We start from the raw sequence: 20,293 nt of genomic DNA, 5'->3' as shown, positions 1-20,293 counted from the left end.
AAATGAAAAAATACATACAGTACATACAGTACTTGGCACCAGACAACAATGCCAGTTAATGGCAGCGGTTAGATCAATGTAAACCAGTCAGTCAGTTTAAAATACAGAGTTTGGTGGCTTGTTTAAAAAATTCTGCTCAGGGAATATGCACTTCAGTATTTCTAAAATCCTGCCTTGATAATGATGATAATGATGATGATGATGACGATGATGATGATGTGGCTATCTTTGAGGTCACCAAGGTCACTTTATAGGGAACAAAACGAAATGACTCCACGCCATAATTAATGGAGATGAATATAATATAATTGACCAGTAAATTACATGACATTTAAGTTTGGTTGGTGGGTTGTCAAAATGTTTTTTTTAAAAATGTGTCTAAAACAAGCTTTTTATTTTTATTATTATTTTTATTGTTGTTTTTGTTGTTGTTGTTAAGAATCAGTATCTGTGTTATCATAAGTAGGCCTTCTTCAAAGACAGACACAGGAAGTGCCGCCATCCTTCCACTGACATGATTGGTTACATTCTCAGTCTTTCAAGTAGTTTTTCAGCCAATCATTGACGACCTCCCGCAGCAGCGGTACCGCCTCCTGTAGGCGCTATTTGCCCAGACGGAAAGGACCGTTCTGCTGCTGTTTCTCTGCGGTATCCTCCGTTTCTTTTTGCCGTTCTCTGTGTGTGCCCGCGTCCTGAGCTTCTCCCAGCATGCTCCTGGTGCGTTTCTGAAGCGGCCGCGTGAACATTTGAAGCGGACAAAGTGAAATGCATCCCCGGGGCGCTGAACCTGTTCCATCCCGCACACAAAGCCTGTGAAGCAGGCCGTGTTTTTTCCTCTCACGGGCAACGCGCTGATGATGCTCAAACATGTCGGGGAATCAGTACAAAGGCCAGGAGGTCAGCTGCTGCATCAAATACTTCATTTTTGGATTCAACATCCTGTTCTGGGTAAGGCGGTTTTATTGTTTATTCCAACGTTACGCAGCTGCGCCTCTCGCCAGCACAGCTCGGCCATCATCATGTCCGCTGGCCAATAGGGAGGAAGGCCCCACTCATCATCGCATCATGTCATGGTGCCCTTATCTTTCACGTTCATTTTCAGACTCAAATCAGTGCATGTGTGCGTTTTTGTGACTCTGTCCGTGCAGAAATGTAATGTGAAGCAACTCGGTGTGCGGACAACTCGCAGCTAATCGGCTTTCTGTGGTGAACTAATGACAGCTCAGACTGCAGGCTTATCATCAGCTGACACGTTCATATCACATATTCACAGCGAAGGGCACCCATAACACGCTCTTGCACTTCACGGTGTTATTTAGACATGACGTCATGTTTTAAAAAGGTGATGTCATACGGTGGACGCTAGTTGCTGAATGATCTGTGAGGAAGCCTGCAGGGACTACATGTTCAAATAAATTTCATCTGCATGGAAATGGGGGCTGCAACCCCCAGTTGTTTTCGTTATCTATCCATTTGAAGAATACTTAAAATATCAGAAAATAGTAAAAAAAAAAAAAAAAAAAAGCCCACACTGCCAATGTCAACCTGTGTGTTTTACCTGAACAACGGTTCTAAAGCCAGAGATATTCAATTTACCAGCACAGAAAACAAAGAGCAGCAGTCAATCTGCACAGAGGAGAAGCTGGAACCAGCAGTTGTTGTGGCCTTTATGCTTGAATCTACATAAACGATTAATTGACAGGTGGATTATCAGCTCAGATGGAAACATTTGTGCCCATTTTAACACATTTTGCATAAATGACAGGGGGGGGGGGGGGGGGGGGGGGGGGGGGGGGGGGGGGGCTAAGGGTCAGTTGTAAAGTCCAAATCTTCATAAATTAGACAAATACATTTTATTAAATTGTCTTCCAGATTCTTTGAAAAAGTAGGTTATGGCTGTAACTAATGATGACTTGTATTATTGATTGATCTTATTTTCTCGATCAATTAATCACATGGTCTGTAAAGCTTCAGAAAAATGTCCATCCCAATGTCCAAGTTAATGTCTCCACATGTCTTGTTTTGAACGACCAACAGTCCAAATCATTAAAATGAAATAATTTACTGCAACGCAGACCAAAAAAAGCAGCATATTTTCACTTTTGAAAAGTTGGAACCGTCATGTTTTAGGTGTTCTGGGCCCTGTTTTAATTGAACAAGCACAACAACAAATGCAAAGCGGTGGGTCTTGGTTGCATAGACAGTGTGGGCGTCTCCAAGCGCACCTGCTCTCTTGGTTCAGGTGTGGGCAGAAAGTGGAACAGGGCTGAGTGAAGGTGAACATAGATCAGAGGGAAAATACACTCCCAGCCCTGTCTGGATGGTGCAGAGCAGCAAGATGGGAACACACAGCAGCAGAAATCTGCAGCCGGTGTTAAAAAGTTGTATAGGAGGTAGAGCTGGTTGCCCGCTAATCGGAAGATCGGCAGCTCAATCCCCGGCATGTCGAAGTGTCCTTGGCAAGGTACTGCCTGTTTAGGTTCGTCACATTCTCCGTTCCATTTTTTTTGGCTAAAGTTACTAGCTCCCAATGGAGCTTGCTACAGTTATGCTATAATCATATGAAATACATTAAAATTTCTGCCAAATTCTGTTTAATTTTTTGCCAGGTTCTGTGTGTTCTGTTTAAATTGTTCTGAATTCTGTGTTGTACAATTTTTTGTCATCAGAAAGAGTGGGTAATCTTGTGGTGGTGAATAAAATTCTAACTATTCAATAAGAAAATATTACAAATTGAATCAGTATATAATGAAAATACTACATATTCAAATGCATGTGCAATTATTTATGGGCACAGTTTACAGTAAATGTAGGCTACTGCAACAGTAGGATGTTTAAGCAGGCAGAGAGGACTGCAGCAGCAGGCAAACACCAGCACAACGACTAAAGTTGAAATGAATTGAAAGTTTGAAGCGACGAGCTTCATGTGGTACGGTGATGTGGTAGTGTGTTGTTGAAATGGATTAATGAATTGGAAAGTGTTTAATTGATGTGATGGAACGCAGAGATCGATCAGTGACAAGTGACGTGAATAGCAAATAAAAATGTACAGAGAAGTGTTAAATCATAGGCTACCTGGAGATGAAACAAACAGAAAGCCAAGCTCCTGGTGGTAAACTCCAAGTGCTGTGATATTATGGTGTAATGGAATGATGGAATGTGGAAAAAGAATCCCTAGTTCAAAATTTGCATCTGTCACTTTATTGTAAAGATAAACATACTTATAAAATATACAATACAGCTTAGTTTATCTTACTGAGGTTGACATATAAGACAAAGAAGGCTGAGGTCCGAGGGGAAGCCAGCTAAATACTGATCCCACATCACAGGGTCATAGCAGCCTCAGAGGAAATATATTTGTATTTTCATTTAATAAGGAAGTGACAGTCTGGCACTGTGTCATTTAACATCAAAGCATCTTTCCACTAACTTGACATGACTGCTGTTTTGCAGCTGCTGGGCATGGCCTTGGTTGGAATTGGACTGTGGGCATGGAGTGAGAAGGTAAGTGGAGACACTCTGAGTTATGAATAGTGATGTTGGAAAATAGAAATACAGTATTGTCAAAAAAAGGCTGAATCCTTTTTTTTTGTTTTTATTCCTATATGTCCAAATAATATCTGACATTATTGTGTTTAACCTTTTAGTGGTTTAAACCTGTTTACCAATTAGAATATTTTATTAAATATGTTTTTTTATGCCACTGCTTATTCCAAATTAAAACTGCACTAAGACAGGCAATAAAACAATAATGATAATTATGGCAATATAGTTTTCCTCCATAACAAAATAACCAATTATCAATACATTTTTGATTTAATCACAAACAGAATTAGCACTTGATTTTTCTATTTAGATATGGATTTTATTGAGGAAAAGGGAATGAAAAAAGATTTTACTTAAGGATTTTACTTAATTGTTTGAAATGTTCTACCTCAGATTTGTGAAGTGTTCCACTGTTTGGCATCAAGTGTTTGTTTTTGACCATAAAGAAAAGTTTAAAACCGCAATTAACCATCTGGTTACTTCAACTTTCACTCAGGAGCAAAAATCAGCCTTTAAACTTGAACATTTATCGTGATAATTATCGATATCAAATCATATGAAATGGTTTATCGTGATAAGATTGTTGGCCATATTAGCCAGCCCTAAGCTGCACTAATCAATAGTTTTATATAAACAATGGATGGAATGACGTGTGTGGTGTGAAAGGTGTTGCTTGTAGTGACGACCACACATGGAACAATCACCAGCTCTGCGCAGCTTTCTGGACTCAGCAGACATCTGTTTTCAGCAAACCAACTCTGTTAGTGTCTGCAACACGCGAACATCAGACACTAACGGTTAGCTAATCAGCTAAAAACACTAGGTGCGTTCGAGATGACTGCGTCTGGCTTACTGGATAGTCAAGCGTGAGCTGCAGGCGACTGCAGGGGTGGGGTGTAAAAAGGCTGCCATCAAGTCAGACACATTCTACTTTACTCTGTACTTTTTTCATTTAATTTTTTCCCTCACTGTTTTAATGTTTTGTTTCTTTAAAAGCCCTTCTAGGGACGGGTGTTGTAAATTAGCAACTGCTAAAAACGCTATGAAACACACATTAGATGGCCGTTTACAGTTTACCTGTGCAAGCTGTAAAAGCTCCTACTAAAATAACCCATCAATAAATAATAAATACGTACCGTAGAGTTTGAGAGCTTAGAGAAACAGCTGATCTCGCTGCATTTGTCTTTTTTGCAATCTGTCTTTTTTGATGGGGAATACAATGAACAGTATACAAAGGTCCTTTCTATGTACAAAATATGAGTGTTACCCTCAATATGTCAGACCGAATTGCAAAACTAATGCACACCGTTAACTGACCCCAAAATATGTTGCTCTAAAACATTTCCAGGCAAGACACAAGTTCAGTTTGTTTACACACATAAAATTACTTCTAAGTAATGTCTTATGGAAACATCCAGGGCGATGGGTTAAGGTGGACAGGGGAAAGTCACACAGGGAATACCTGCAGAAAATATTTTTTATTTCTTTTTTAATTGACTTGAGAATAATCCTAGGCTACTGGGGGAAAAAAGGGGCTACCATATTGGGTGAAATACTGAACTTCTTTTACAATAACACTCACTAAAGTGTTTTGTATGCTTTCTTGTTGGAATTGAAAACTATAGTGTAAGAAGTGAGCCACCAGAAGGAGGAGATCAAAGAACAGATAAAGGATCTGAAGTTCTTATAATAAATATAACGTCACATACGTCATTCGTGTCAGTAAAACCTTAAACCAATGAGGTTAAAGTACAAAGGCGATGCAGTGCTGACTTAACGTGATGCATGCTGGTTAGAAATCGTGTCCGACTTAAGCCAGCGCTGCAAAACATCATCGTGTCACATGACATTAAAACCTTGCGGGAGCAAGGCGGCTGCAGGCGCTGAGTCTGGCGGCCGCAGTTGCTTTTCTCCAGGTGCACAAAGTTGGAACCGCACTATTGCCTGGTCTCGCAGCATTTTTCTTTGCAAAGTTCGTGAGACCAGTTATTGATCTCAGCTCACAGTAAGCTCACGCAGGTAGAATGTGTCCGACTTGGCGGCGACATTTTTATTCCCCGCCCCTGCATCTATTTAATGCAGGCTTAAATTCCAATTATAAAGGGTTTGCAGAATTTTCTCCACGTAAAGGTGATTAAACAAAGGTTTAAAACAACCCTATTAAGTTTAAAACTAGGTTCAAACTGAATTTGCTGAATTTACCAAATGGTTGTTAGTGGAATACGCCGTGAAACCCAGGATGTTAGAAATAAGAGACAAACATCTCACTGAAGTGCACCACATCAAAGACAATGTGGGGTTTTTATACTCTTCGTGTTGCAGCTGCCTTATTTCCCCTCTGAGTTGATTCACATCCCATCTATTTGAAGTCACTGTGACCTTTTTGGCAAATGTGTTGTGCCCTGAAAGAGACGCAGCTGCCTGGGAGACTCACTGTGTTGTTGTGCTCCGTCTCTCCCCTCCAGGGGGTTCTGTCCAACATCTCGTCCATCACAGACCTGGGGGGCCTGGACCCAGTCTGGCTCTTCATGGTGGTCGGGGGGGTCATGTTCATTCTGGGCTTTGCAGGATGCATCGGAGCTCTCCGGGAAAACATGTTTCTGCTCAAGTTTGTATGTTCCATGCTGAAACGTCCAGTCTTCACGCTGCAGTGACGAATGATGAGAAAACTCACAGTGCGGTCTTCTCTCTTCCTGCTGCAGTTCTCGGTGTTTCTGGGGATTATCTTTTTCTTGGAGTTGACAACGGGAGTTCTGGCGTTTGTCTTTAAGGACTGGATTAAAGACCAGCTCAACCTGTTCATCAACAATAACATCCGAGCATACCGGGACGACATCGATCTACAGAACCTTATCGATTTCACTCAGGAATATGTAAGTTGATCAAATATGGCAAAAATCATAATCACAATGATCTTGGTAAATATTATTTAACATAATTACTCATTGACTTTATAATAGTAATAATAACAAAAATATAAGGACGTATTTAATGATGTGTATTAAAATGTCAGTTTTATGTGATATTTCAAATGTGAGAAGAAAGTTATCATTTATTAATCCTCATTGGATTCATTCTCTGCATGTACCAGCCTAAGACAGGTCATTTATAACACAAGAGGAAACAGCACAATAATCGGTTTATCTCGATCTTGTTTTGATGAAAATGGTAATTAAAACATAAATACCTGAATGATCGCATTTCCTATCCCGTTGTTGTAACAATGCCGCCAGATGTTCCCAGATCCCAGTAATTACTTGTACTCCCTAATAAACAGTGTTTAGTTTAGTTAAGCAGTTCCAGTTCATTTTCAGAGCGAATGTTGTACTTTTGACTCTACCATTTATGAGACAGCTGTAGTTACACTGCAGATTCAGGTTATTAATACAATATGCTCCTCAGCAGTATGTAAAGTAGTTGAAATTAGCTCCAACTTTACCAGCTGCAGCATTAAAAAGATGCTTAATTAATGCATCAATAATTAGAATCCAAACATAATATATACGGGACTCTTTGTCTAATGAAGTGTATTTTGCTGTGCTTTTGTCAATGTGATTTTGAATATAGTATATAGTTTCTAGCTAGGCCCATGGTTTTTCTAGCAGTCAGAGCGTCATGACTGGTTCTCCCAGGCAGAGATGAGAGATCGACTCTGTTAGGCAAACAACAGCAGCTCCTCTCATTTAAATGAGCTAATCCTGCTGTGTGGAGGCTTTGCACTTCAATAGCACAAGCTGGTCTGATTGGACTTAGGACGACGTAGTAGTAATTCCTTAATGAAGGGAGCCAATCAGGTCCACTTGTGGTGCATTTAACTCTGTTAATGTCTGAAACTTTTATAATTTTGTTCTCAAATAGTTAATCTGGAATTCTAACCACAGCAGCCCAAACATTTTTTTTCCCTCTCCGCCTGACTTTAGTGGGAGTGCTGCGGTGCGTTCGGAGCAGACGACTGGAACCTGAACATCTATTTTAACTGTACCGATGGGAATCCCAGTCGGGAAAAGTGTGGAGTTCCCTTCTCCTGCTGCACCAAGGACCCAGCGGTACAAGTCCCTCACTCTGCATGCTTGTACACTTTTAAGGAGTTCCACATGCATGTGTGCATCAGGGCAAAATCAGACACACTGTAAAAACCTTAGGTCGCACACAATGCCTGGCTGATTCTGACTTTTGATCCCGTTCACATCTTTTTAAATGTGTCAGATATCTGTGTGTGAATTTAAAGCTTGTGTCCTGAGAGGTATTTAAACAAAACACAATTAAACCCAGTATGGAAACTGACCAACTCTCTTAGAGTTCAATAAAATTGCCTTAGAAAAGCTGCTAAAAGTGTATTAAACCTCTAAAGGTACCCTGTAATGTTTGTGTTGGTAGCCTAGCACTTCAAACTGTGTCATCAGTCAGCTTTTTATTGTTGTTTATTATTGTCCCATGAGCAGGACCCTGAATGGTAATACCAGTTGGTCAGTGTGTCCCATACTTCAATACTTTTCCTTTAGCGCCACCAGCAGCTGTACGCAAAGACACACGATACTATAAAGTTTGTTCCTTTTTGTCTCCAGGAGGATGTAATAAATACTCAGTGTGGATACGACATTCGAGCGAAACCTGTAAGTAAGACACGTCTACTTGACTCAGTCGCTCTCCCTCTTCAGTTGCTTCCATTTTGATGCTCCGACGACTGCCCTCCTAGTTTCTATTTTTGACTTGGGTGGATCCATCGTTTTCTTTAAATCATGTAATATTTCTCCTCTACCAAATTCTTTTAGTTTAGTCTTTAGTTTAGTCTTACTGTGATTTTACTAACGGTTTATTTAAGGCAGGTAAAAGTTGGATTACAGCAGCTAAATTTCATGTATGTATTACAGTTTTGCTAAAGTCTAATGTTACCACTGGAGGCCAACAGTTTAAGACAATTACCAATTTGTCACCCAGAAGTTAAAGGATGGAAAATGTCTGTGTTACACACATTATGCATTTTATCATATACTCAATGTTAGATTAGAATTGATTAATACTACATTGGTTGTCTGTAGGAAGACGTGAAGCTGGCCTGATGCCATTCACATTCTAGACTAAGTTTCCAAAGAGTGAACATGTTGACAGTCTGACACTGTGAGATGAAATCAAAAACAAAATTTCACCTCTGTGTCCAGAACAGAGAGTATTTTCTGCTTTGAAGTTATTTGAAGGCAGTTCCTAACACTTTAACCAAGGTAGGCTCTAGTCTGTGTGCTAAACTAGGCTAAACACACCAGGGATCTATCTCTGTACTGGACACAGAAATGAAACGCAAATGTTTTCATTTAACTCGAGGTAAGACTGTATTTTTAATCTGAGCTGTGAGTACATTCAGTCAGGATGTAAAAATGACCACAGAGGGTTATGTTCATCACAGGACTCTGAGCAGAAGGACTACATCAATGTGAAAGGCTGCGTGCCGCAGTTTGAGAAGTGGCTACAGGACAACCTTACCTTGGTGGCTGGGATCTTTATCGGAGTTGCACTACTGCAGGCCAGTTCCATTCACACGTTTAAGCTTCATAATGTTCCAGAGCAGCCTGAAACAAAGAATCATTCCATCTATCCTTTTTTGAAAATGTCTAATGTTGCCATTTTGTGTTTTTTTTTCGTCTTTCATCCACAGATTTTTGGGATTTGTTTGGCCCAAAACTTAGTGAGCGACATCGAAGCTGTGCAGGCGAGCTGGTGAGAAAATGATTTACTTTTACTACATGAGTTCAGTGTCTCATGTGTCCACATTCAGACAACGCTGTTTTCCTCCCTTTGAAACACACTTCCCTTGATTGGCACCCATCTGTTTTTACTGTGTTTATTTCACAACATGAGACACTTCGGCTCTTTGTCATAGTATACATGCAAGTGTCTCACAGGCCCGTGTTGTGGATACATTATGGAGATAAAAAAAATAAATCCAATCCAACAAAAAGTATGTCTGGATTACAGGACGGCATGGTATTTTAAAGATAGACTAATTTTGCTGTGAATAATGTAAAGTACTTTGGCATTGCTTGTTATGCCGGGTTCAGACTACACCATATTTTTCAGATTAGACGATTATAGTAGTATTATATTCTTGCCGAGCGACATGACAGACTACATGTTGGTACCCCAACCAATCAAAGCTAGCCATCTTTGCGACCTGCGTGATGTCCTCGGGAAGGAGGTGCTAGGGGCTATCTTCCAGAAACAAGAACATAAACAAACCATGGCATCCGGAGCGGTGTGTATGAGCGGTCTGTATAGGGGTTTGTGTTGGAAAAAGCTTTAAAGGTGCTGTAGAATGGAAACCTGTATTTACCTTGGCATAGTTGAATAAAAGGGTTCTGTCCATGGAGCTGACATACCATGAGCCTCAATCACCATTGTTTCCTCCTACATATGTAAATCTCGTGCATGCACAAGATTCGAATGTGGGTGAATACCAACAAGGGCGAGATGTTATGTAACATCTGAGATCTTTAGTAATTACGCCCGCAAAATTTACAGAAACCAGCCCACATTCTAGAGAAGCTCATATTGTGCGTTCCATTTACTTCGGAAGTCGGAGCTGGGAATGACGTCACACCGGAGTTGACGGCGTTCCAGTAAAACAACCGATTGAGATTCAGAAAACCAAGATTGATGCCTCTGGCCTTTGTTAGCAATATCAGCTGAAAACAACGCATTACACAGTAATGATTTAATTTAGACACGTGCAATAAACAGTGTATAACTGCAGCTTTCACTACTGTTGATTCCAGGAGCAGCCATCTTGGATTTTAAGGTCGGGGTTTGTGAGGTTCTCTTGATTTTCCGAGTCCGAAATCTTACTTAAGGGGGCATTGCAGTTGAAATTTCGACTTGGAACTCAGAAATTCAGACTTCCCCTGTCAAATAGAACGCACCAATAGAGCCAGAGCTGGAGGTTGTTCAGTGTCTCACAGAAAGTGCCTTTACTGTTATAAAGGGAAGTAGTGTTTTCCCTCTGATGTCCTCTGGCTGCTCTGCTTCAGCTCTGTGATTTATGAAGTTACCACAATGGTAGCTTCTATGATCAGCTAGCTCTGAACCAGCGATCCAAAGCTTCTGTGTAAACACCAACACACCCCCGGAGCACCTAGCTTCCAGTCCAGGATATCAGCAATAGGACGGCTAGCTGCACAGCTAACTGAGTAGCTAGCAGCAGCTGCTGATAGCAGTAGTTAACAGAGCAGCCGGAGGACATCAGAAGGAAAACCACACAATATTTTCGCCATCAAATCTGATCCAGTTTCAGTAAAACCAGAGAGTAAAGTTATTAAGATGTGTTTTTACAGTATTTTTTACAGTAACCAGTGAGGTCGGTCTGGCATAGCAGGCCTTGATTCAGCCGGATTCAGCAATGTGTGGCTAGGCCCTGCCCCTTTTCTGTGCTTGGGGAAGTTGGCCAATCAGAAGCAAGTGGGCTTTCAGGGAGGGGGGCCTTAAAGAGACAGGAGCTAAAACTGACAGAAGGTAAACAGAGGTGCTGAAGCAATGGACAGTGTGTTTTTTAAACATTAAAGCATGTAAACATTGTCTAAATCCTTAAATACAAGTATGAAGCTGAACATTAGTATTCTACGGCATCTTTAAATAAAGAAAGACATCATATATAGACATCTGTCGGGACGTTGACAATAAAACACAGGATAAAACCATCAATTGTCATGCCCAAAGCCTTTTATCCTTTCCTTCAGCCTACGTCTGTCGGGTTGGGCTATTATATGGCTGATATTGTGTAGTCTGAAGCCGGCATTTCTCACCTCCCCTGAGAGGAAATCATTTCTTAACCTTTAGATGCAGGTAGAAGGTCATTAGAATATTTTAAAGAAAGAAAAAGACATTTACAATAGTTTTAATAATTACCAAAAAAGAATGGTCTGAAGTATGTTTTGGCTCTAAAACGAATGCTTGATTCAAGGTTTGAAGTTAGGTCTGGAAAGTACAAAGCCCCCAAAGTAGTGAGATAATAAACCCGTGTGCCCAAGTTATTATCTTATTAGCATAACATCTGTATCTTGTGGCACTACTATTATCCAGTTTGCAGTACATCCTGGTCTAAATTGATTAAAAAGATATAGTCTTTTGAGACTTCAGGGTCTCAACAAGGAGCAAGGAATGTAAGAATGTAAATAGCATTAAACACTGAAAATTAGAATAAAATGAATAAATGACAAATATGCAATTTTGACTAGGGACTCTAGACACAGGTCATCCTTGAAAATAACAAATGCTAGACAAAGATAAATAACTACAGCTAGAAAGAGAGCATAGTGTTAGCAGCTTCTTATCCAGCCTGTTTTTCTTTGTTACAATAAGATGTTAGCAGTCAGCAGTCATCCCCTAGCAGGCTGAGGGGAGTAAAGGCAGGAGGGTTACTGAGCTTTACCATCACAGTGCCAAAACTCACCTCCCACCTCATTCTTCCTCCTCCATGCTTCATCAGGGTGCCCCCCCCTCTCTCCATGCGTCGACTCCCACCACACTCCAGCAAGAAAGCATCGGCTTACTACTCATGAGACACACACACACACACGCTGTATGTGTGTTTGTAGCCGGTGGGTGTGATGGATCCATTTGGTCATTGTTTTGTCTTTTGGTGGGTGATCTCTGTTTGGTGTTGTGTTCCATTTAAGGTCCAAATCTGTAAACTTGGAGCTGTTGCATATTCATTCTACCCTTACACTGTGCTAAGGAGGTTAAAGCGTGCCACTGGAGTAATTTTGTTTAATTTAATCAGTGAATAAATTAAAGATCCAATTAGATGGGCACTTCAAATCCCGACTTTGCCTCAACAACATTGTGTGTGTACAATGTAACCAAGAAATGTAACAACCACACTTTCTAGTCATGCTATCAGTTCTAACCACCTTTCTCTCTGTAACTAATAGCCTATTGGTTTACACCAATTAGATTGACCCCTTACGGACCTGTTTCAACAGGGAACATGTCATGACGGCAATGATTTGCAAATTAATAATTGCATTTCTTTTTTTGTCTTTAAATGATTTAGTTGTCAAATAGTTGTCAAATGTCAAAATGAAAAAAATTACTTTTAAATATAACTTTTTTAATTTTAAATTCAAAGATGTGTAAGCATTAAGTGAGTTGCATCCTATAGTAAATGTAACAGGAACTCTGATTCTACACACGACCCCCGCCAACATATAATGGCTTTATATATTGCTACTGTTATAACTGTTATAACTAAACACTAAAAACAGTCTATAATTACTCCAGTGACACGCCCCAGACTCCACACTAGAGGTAAAAAAAAACAAAACACAAATGAAACCTTGCTCTCTTTGCTCTCCATGCAGCATTTCCCGTTTATATATTTTCAGTATTTAGCAGTGTTAGCTAGCTGACTAGCTAGCCATAGCTTAGCAACTATTTGTTTATATCAAAATGATATACAAATTCATATATTGCTGTTGCAATGAACTAATGTACAACACACACTGGCTGCATCAAGTTATGCGCACACCAGAGGCGCTATACAGACAGAGCAAGTCAGGTTGTTGATTCAGAGAGCAAATGTGATAAAAATAATACTTTTCTGGACGGCTGACGTTTGACGATGCTAGGAAATAGGACAGGATTTTGTATCCTGATGCTGCCATGTGTGTTTCACTTTAAGTTCATTTAATGTTTAAAATGTATTTTTAACATTTGAAGCAGTGCCGTGTAGCACTGACAGCGTATACTGCTGCTGACACCATAATCGCAGAAAATGTTTTCTGACATGAAACTCCATGTTAAAAGGTACCTTTCCACCACAGCCAAAATATCCTGCATTCTGACATCTGGAACATCTGACGAAGTAGCAAGTGTAAATTAAGCTGTATGTGCCTGAAAACTAGCATCGCGACAGGTTGTTTTTCTGTACTCCTTTTTGTATGCTCATTTATAAAGGATTTAATTTTTATAATTAGTGTGATTGAACCAATGCCAGTTCAATCACACTAATATAATTCTGTAGGATTAAGGCCCATATTCACATTAGCGTGGAACAATAGCTCTTGCGCTCTCTCCTCCATTACTGTATTGGGTTGTTATGATAGCTCTGCGTGGATGTCCGCGGTGAGCTGAAAGTGAAAATATCCACATGCAGCTAGCATTGGTTTGAGTCTGTGAAATGCTGTTATCCAACATTAGCACTGTGGCTGTGGTGGCACCACGTAGTACAGCATCACTGGGATTTGCAGATCAGTAGAGACTGTACGCCCAGCGCAAGACCCTGTTTTCCCGCTATAATGTGAATAGGCCATTATCCTTTTAAAAGCTTAAGATCAGACACAGCAGGAAAATATTGCATTCTCATTTCAATAGATTTCCAACTGTTCTCAGATTAATGAGGGTTGGTTTTACAGAAAGAACTATCAAGACCTTGTGGTTGTGGTTCAAGTGAATTTGCGATTGTGTTTAATTTGTTGAATTTCCATATCTTTAAGTCAAAATCTGAATTTGGACCTTTGGGAAATTTGGACTGTGTTGGAGTGAACTTATTGAAATGCTAGTAAAAATGCACTTGAGTTAGGGCTGGGCAATAAATAATGATAATTATCGCAATATACTCAATAACAATATAACAAAAGTTCAGTATATCGTCAATAAATGTTGAATTCATTTGAATCATGAACAAAATAGCACTTATTTTTTCCATTAAGATATTTATTTTGTTGAGAAAAAGGGACAGAAAAGATTTTACTTAATTTTACTCAAGCATATAATTAAAAATATATATATTTTAACTGTTTTGAATGTTCTTCCGCAGATTTTTTTAAGTGATCCACTATTTGCCAAGTGTTTGTCATGTTCTGACCATAAAGAACAGTTTAAAACCACAACTAACCATCTGATTTCTTCAAACAGCAAAAATCAGCCTTTTAACTTGATAGAAATAATCATTTGACATTTATCGTGATAATTAGATATCCAAATTTTTTATCATGATAACATTTTTGGCCATATGGCCCAGCCCTAACTTGAGTCTTGAAATCATAGAAGTCAGTGACAAATCAAAACATAGTTTTCAGTGTGATTGTGTGTCGATTCCTCCATCTCCCTACGAGCTGTAGAGATTGAGTCCTGTGACATAGACAACACTCCTTTGTTTCTTCTGCTGTCTGTTCGCTGTGACTTTGTCCAACTGAAGACGTTCTTCTCTCTCCAGCCTTTAGTTGAGACCGCTGATCCTTTGCAAGAAACTGTTTTCCCAGCATTCCCAATCTAACCCTTAACAACTCCTTAACAATGTTCTGCTTTCTGTCGTGTTCTGAACTTTTCGTGTTAAACAGTTGAAGCACACAGGGGTGTTGGAGCCTTGTTAATAAGCGGATGATTTAGTGTTCTGTTTTCTCTCTTCCAGTTTCTTTACCTAATGCTGAAGCAGCATTTCACTTCTAACAGGTAACATTTTAATTTTCTATAGGTGAAATTCAGTGTTTAACAGGATCACATGAAAATGGAAAATAATGTTCATTAGATTTTGTTCATTTTATTTTGTCAGCTCCAGGTCTTTGAACACGCCTCCTTGAACAGAGGACTTCACCGATCACCTGCACCATTTTGTTCTCGGACCCAGCACCTTTTTTCAAGGCACTAATATGTGAAATCCTCTGTATATAACACTGTGTGACTACTGTAAAACGTCGGCGAGGATGGTTAAACATGCACTACATGCAGATTGTCACATTGCTCCAGTTTTTAATAGCTACGTGTAGAGTAGGAGTTTTGATACATCTTTTTGATATTAGATTGGTATTTTTCACTGTGGAAATAACGCTCCATTGCTACAACCATCATGTAGGACTGTGAAATACTTGTGTACAAGAAACTGCAGATCTGTTATAAAGTTCAGTGCTTGCTTTATGTATCTTTCCACCACTTGCCCAGGACTGAGGCTGTGGTGGGCCATGTCACGAAAGTCCCTGAAAGTCAGGAAATGGGCGCTGGTTTTGAAGTAAAAGCAGGATATCCTTTTTTTTCTCAGAATAACCCTTTTAGGATTTTTGTGTTTTCCACCATGACTTCTTCAGCTATATAAATACCCATTTAAAGCTGGGGTAGGCAATGTTGGAGAACTTGCAAGGGACAGCTAAATTGTGAAAGTAACCAACTGAGGAAATCCGATTCGAACTCATCCAGCATTAAAGAGGAGATGACCACAAATGACTTCCACTGTTTAGCATAATGTGTTTCTACTTAACTAATGGACTAAGGTATCATAGTTAATTTAGTGATGGAGTATTGTGTTTCCCACTAACACTAGGTAGCTCCATTGTGTGCTACAAATTCTCAGAACCATGGTTGAATGTGTAACGGCATCATATTTAGGTCTGGGTATCAAACGTCAATACATTTTTGGTATTGACTGCTATGTGTGTGTTGCACAGAGCCCAGTGAACTATGGCAATGCATGTGTGTCCAGATACTTAAATCGGATATCAACTGAGTTATTTTTCAGTTCATGTTTGGTGATGTTACTTGGGAGAAGTTCTTGAACGGCTACTTGTGTTTAGCTCTATGGATAGGTTCAAATTTCGTCAAGTCTATTTCAGTACAATAAAATTAATATTATGATGCCGTCTGTGTGCGGAAGCAGTTTACAGTTGCTTTAATCATTCCTCCTCTCAATACTGGCTGTGAAACTATCACGTTGTAGTGTGACTACATGATATCCATGTGAAAATGCTTTCCAGAGCTCAAAGCTGAAGCAAATGTGAGGCTTTAAAGTTTAAAGTTAGCCAAATCAACTAGTGACTACTTTGTCTGGGCAGTCATATTTAGGTTTAACATAATGCCCACGCCAAGTTCTTGAGCTTTTACAGAGGAGCAATAGAAAGCATCCTGACTGGAAACATCACTAACTTGCATGGGATGTGCACGGCCCAGGACCGGAGGGCTCTGCAGCGGGTGATTAAAACTGCTCAGAAGATCATTGGTACCCATCTCCCGAGCATCAGTGATATCGGTGAGGTGAGGTGCCTGCAGAGCCCAGAGGATATTAAAAGACACAGCCTGTTCCCCCTGCTGCCTTCTGGCAAGAAATACAGAAGTATCTGCTGTTGTAACAGCAGACTGCAGAGCAGCTTTTTTTTTGCCCCAAGCTGTGGGACTAAATTCAAATTCATCCTCAGCACTGCTTTATTTCTGTTTACCACCCTGCTTTGTAGCAGAAGGGAACTACTAACTGCGTTTCATTTTACAAACTTGTTGTAATGTGATGATTAAATCTACCTTGTTTACTGCTGGTGTTTTGTCCCAGTAACTAAAAACATCCCAACTTTGGAAGATACACATGCTGTTTGGCTAACATACTGCTAAAGCTTCATGTTAGCTTCAGCTATACTTTGACTGCATTCTTGCACAAAACGAGGACCGTAGTTTTTCATACATTTCTTACATTGGAGTCATGCTACTAAGTGATTTCTTCTCAACCACTTTGGTCAGGAAGAATGATGAGTATGAAGAGGGGATTTAAAGCTGAACTCCTTTCTATTAGATTTTTTTTTTTAAAAGAGTTTATATTTCTCAAAGTAAGAAACTGAAAAAGCAAGGTTTTGACAATTGTACCCAAGTATAATATCAGCGCTAGCACAGGTATTGGAAACTTTGGCTTATTACACTACATCCCATAGGAAGAAGTCATTGTCATTCTTAGAAAGTTCTGAGAGTAAATTGCACCTTTTTTTTTCATTTTGGAGACTTGAAAAGGTCTGGATAAGTGTGGGGAAAAGCGTGTTCGTGTCCTCATATGCATGACGTATGACCACAAAATGTATGTAGCTAATACCCCAACTGTCATTTCATTTCACATGTTGCTTATAACCGTCACCACGAGGTTATGTTACTCCTCGGGTTTCACAAAGTGTGGTGGTTAGAGCAACGAGTCATTTGTCTTTGGTGTGGATCTGAAAATTTTAACAGACCATTTCGCGAGATGGGCATTTTTGGACACCGTACATGGTTTTCTCATACTAACACCTCATATTTTCACTTTTTCCACATTTTTGACGCTGATCTGATCAGTATGCACAGTATTGAATGAAGAAAATATTTGAGATTTAAGAGATTAAATCTGGAATTTGAAAATGCTAAGTGTTCAGATGTTGATTTTAATCGGTGTTTCTTTTGCTGTTTTAAAGTGATTCATTGCTCCAAGCATGCATCACTTGTTTTATTTGTAGCAAAGTATTTGCAGTATTTTTAAGTATGTCTCCTCGGCCTGTCCAGCTTGATATTGTGGGATGCATTCTGAAAGTGTGACTTGTGTGCTACGTAAAAAGGGATTAACAATATTTACTGTACATTTGATTTGGTTTTAGAACTCGCAAAACATTCAGTCCTACTGAAGCAGATTTGTCACTACAGATAGTTTATGCAGCAGGTTTAGGAGGTTGTAAAATGCTCTGAGGTGTTGCTGTACAGGCCTCTCACTCATCACTACCTGTACTGCTTCCAAGGATTGTTTAGATGATCACAGTATATCCCACAAACATTGTAATGGTACTACCTCCTCTAATTTACCTGTCTCATGTCCTGTTAAAATTGGACTGGTTTTAATATTAAGTCAAATTAATTAATAAAGGTGACAAAATGTTGATTCTTTTCTCTCTTGCATTCTTGAGTCTTTAAAGTGTTTTTTTGGTCCATATTTTGACACTGATTTGTTTATGCATTGCACTGCCCACACATCATCTGTCAGTGTCTCTGGACATCTTTGGCGTCTGTCGCTGCTGATACAAATGAGACTAAATTCTGTTTATTCCAGACAATTGGATCCCTGAAAAGCCTTGTGTGTACAACAGGACATGTTTTATAAAGAGGACACAGACATGAACACATGATGATTAAACCAGTTGAAATGCAAACTACCATTTGAATGTGGGGGAAAATATATTCAATCTGGATCTGGTCATCTAAATTCAAAATCCAAAATCCAAACACTTACACTTACACCTCCTACATCTTTTGCATACCGTGCTGCTATCGCTTCACTAACGCGTAATGGAAGAAACATAGTAAATAGATGACACTGAAGCATTTTGAATTCAACACCACAGAAAACAAATTGTGTTTTGACCAAAAAAGAAATTAAGTTGATGATGTAATTGCAAAGTCAACAGCAGCTTATTAAGACCATTATAGCTTAAAAAAAAAATAAAACAAAAAAAAAAGTAAAACAATTACGGAGCCAGAGTGGACAGTAATGTCAAAAAACAACAACTCAGAATTCCCCAGATTGAAGTGGTAAATATACAAGAAAAAAAACTTGAATATTCTCTGAGATTATTAAGTCTAAAATTTACAGGGGAAAATAATGTTTTCTAAGTTCTTTTCAGATCAGAGTCTGTGCTGTTGTTCCCCAGTTTTTTATGCTTTTGGTCTTTGAACAGAATAAAAGTATCTCATAATACTGGTTAGTGAAAGTAGCTTAGATGAGCCTTTGGTAAGTTATTAAATGAGTTTTTGTCTTGTAAATTTGCAAGTTTCTTCTCATAAATTCACCACTTTAATCGAAGAATAGCTGAGTTTTGTCTTATAAATGTATGACTTTTCACAGATTTTTCTCCAAACGTTCTGTAATTTTAAAAAAATCATACAATGGCATTAATACGCCGTTGTACAACGTAAAGTAAGCAGAGACGCAAACAAAGAGTACGGTCTAGACCTGTTACGTATTCCTGGACTTCATGAATTTGCTTCATAAAGGAGGGTTATGGGTTATTTTGAAAGTCTAACCAGCCATTGCATATTTATAATTGTTTACTTGATTACATGTGCAAAAATGACACTAAAAGTTAACCAGGGTGTTAAAAAGCGATGCCATGGGGTCTTGAGCAAGTGTCCATATATGACGAGTTGGGTTTGAGAATGTGTTGCTCAATTCTACAAAGTAGTTTAGGATCAAGCTTGAATTGATCGATATTTTGAAAAAGCGACAGCCTAGGTATTTGTTTATTTTGTTATAAGCTAGCCATTCTGTGTTCGGTTTGAATTCTACCACACTTCACTGACACAAAGTAGAAATAAAGACATGAGCCGTCACCAGCTATCATCTTTTAATTATCTGCTGAGTTACAATCCTCCAAATGTACAACTCATGACATTTACAACAAACATTTAAGTTTATAGTATTTTACGCAGTTACTATGGATACATCTTCACTGGCATGTGTCTTTAGAAGAGCACAAATCTGATAAATAACCATTCATACCTTTTAAAAAAAAGCGTGGGCCCAGACCAGCAAACACACTGTGGCATGTTAACAGAGTGTCGGTACAGTGTCGGACATGCTGAGATGTGCACGTTAGCAGATATTCCTTAGAGTAGAAGAACCAACTGTCCATGTACATAAAGAGAGACCTGTCCTCTGGAGGGGGTGGTGCCGGTTGGGGGTTTAAACAGCACATATACAGCGACAGTTCAGTGTCTGCAGTCAGTTACCGTCCTCACAAGATCCACGCTGCTCCACGCTGCAGATCCCAAGCAGCGCATTCACAACACACACACAGAAACTGTACACACGCGTAGGAGAGGTGTCAGCTTTATTTCGTACTGTAAAATTAGTTTTGTGATTTTTGGGGGCACTAGTGTGTGTTACAACCGCAGACTGTATTTAAAGATGCTTCCTCCCACCACTGTACAAACTGATTGTTTTTTAAGTTTGGCTGCAAACATGGAGGGGAGGGGGGGGGGGGGGGGTTGTGTTTTT

The 20,293-nt window shown here is 39.4% G+C and overlaps 2 protein-coding genes across 6 annotated transcripts in view; one reads left to right on the top strand and one right to left on the bottom strand.

Moving 5' to 3' along the window:
* Positions 1 to 596: 596 nt before the first annotated feature.
* On the top strand, positions 597 to 18,181 carry LOC123964133 (tetraspanin-5-like). Of its 4 annotated transcripts, none has more exons than XM_046041239.1 (11): positions 597 to 948; positions 3,454 to 3,504; positions 6,012 to 6,158; positions 6,249 to 6,419; positions 7,467 to 7,592; positions 8,112 to 8,159; positions 8,948 to 9,064; positions 9,197 to 9,258; positions 12,020 to 12,131; positions 14,945 to 14,985; positions 15,086 to 18,181. In XM_046041239.1, the coding sequence occupies exons 1-9, from the start codon at positions 868 to 870 to the stop codon at positions 12,090 to 12,092; spliced, it is 876 nt and encodes a 291-aa protein (XP_045897195.1). In that variant the 5' UTR covers positions 597 to 867; the 3' UTR covers positions 12,093 to 12,131; positions 14,945 to 14,985; positions 15,086 to 18,181. The 4 variants fall into 4 exon arrangements, with proteins under 4 accessions (XP_045897195.1, XP_045897196.1, XP_045897197.1 ...); XM_046041240.1 differs by having other exon boundaries at positions 15,062 to 18,181; XM_046041241.1 differs by lacking the exon at positions 12,020 to 12,131 and having other exon boundaries at positions 598 to 948.
* Positions 18,182 to 20,242: 2,061 nt separating this feature from the next.
* Positions 20,243 to 20,293, bottom strand: part of rap1gds1 (RAP1, GTP-GDP dissociation stimulator 1) — a 30,584-nt gene continuing 30,533 nt past the window's right edge. For both annotated transcript variants that reach the window (XM_046041236.1, XM_046041238.1), the window contains one exon: positions 20,243 to 20,293. This exon is cut by the window's right edge and continues 1,908 nt beyond it. The gene's annotated coding sequence lies outside the window, so the exon portion shown is untranslated.

This window comes from Micropterus dolomieu, unplaced genomic scaffold (assembly GCF_021292245.1).
Source record: "Micropterus dolomieu isolate WLL.071019.BEF.003 ecotype Adirondacks unplaced genomic scaffold, ASM2129224v1 contig_750, whole genome shotgun sequence".
NCBI lineage: Eukaryota > Metazoa > Chordata > Actinopteri > Centrarchiformes > Centrarchidae > Micropterus > Micropterus dolomieu.
This window is presented reverse-complemented; position numbering and strand designations above follow the sequence as displayed.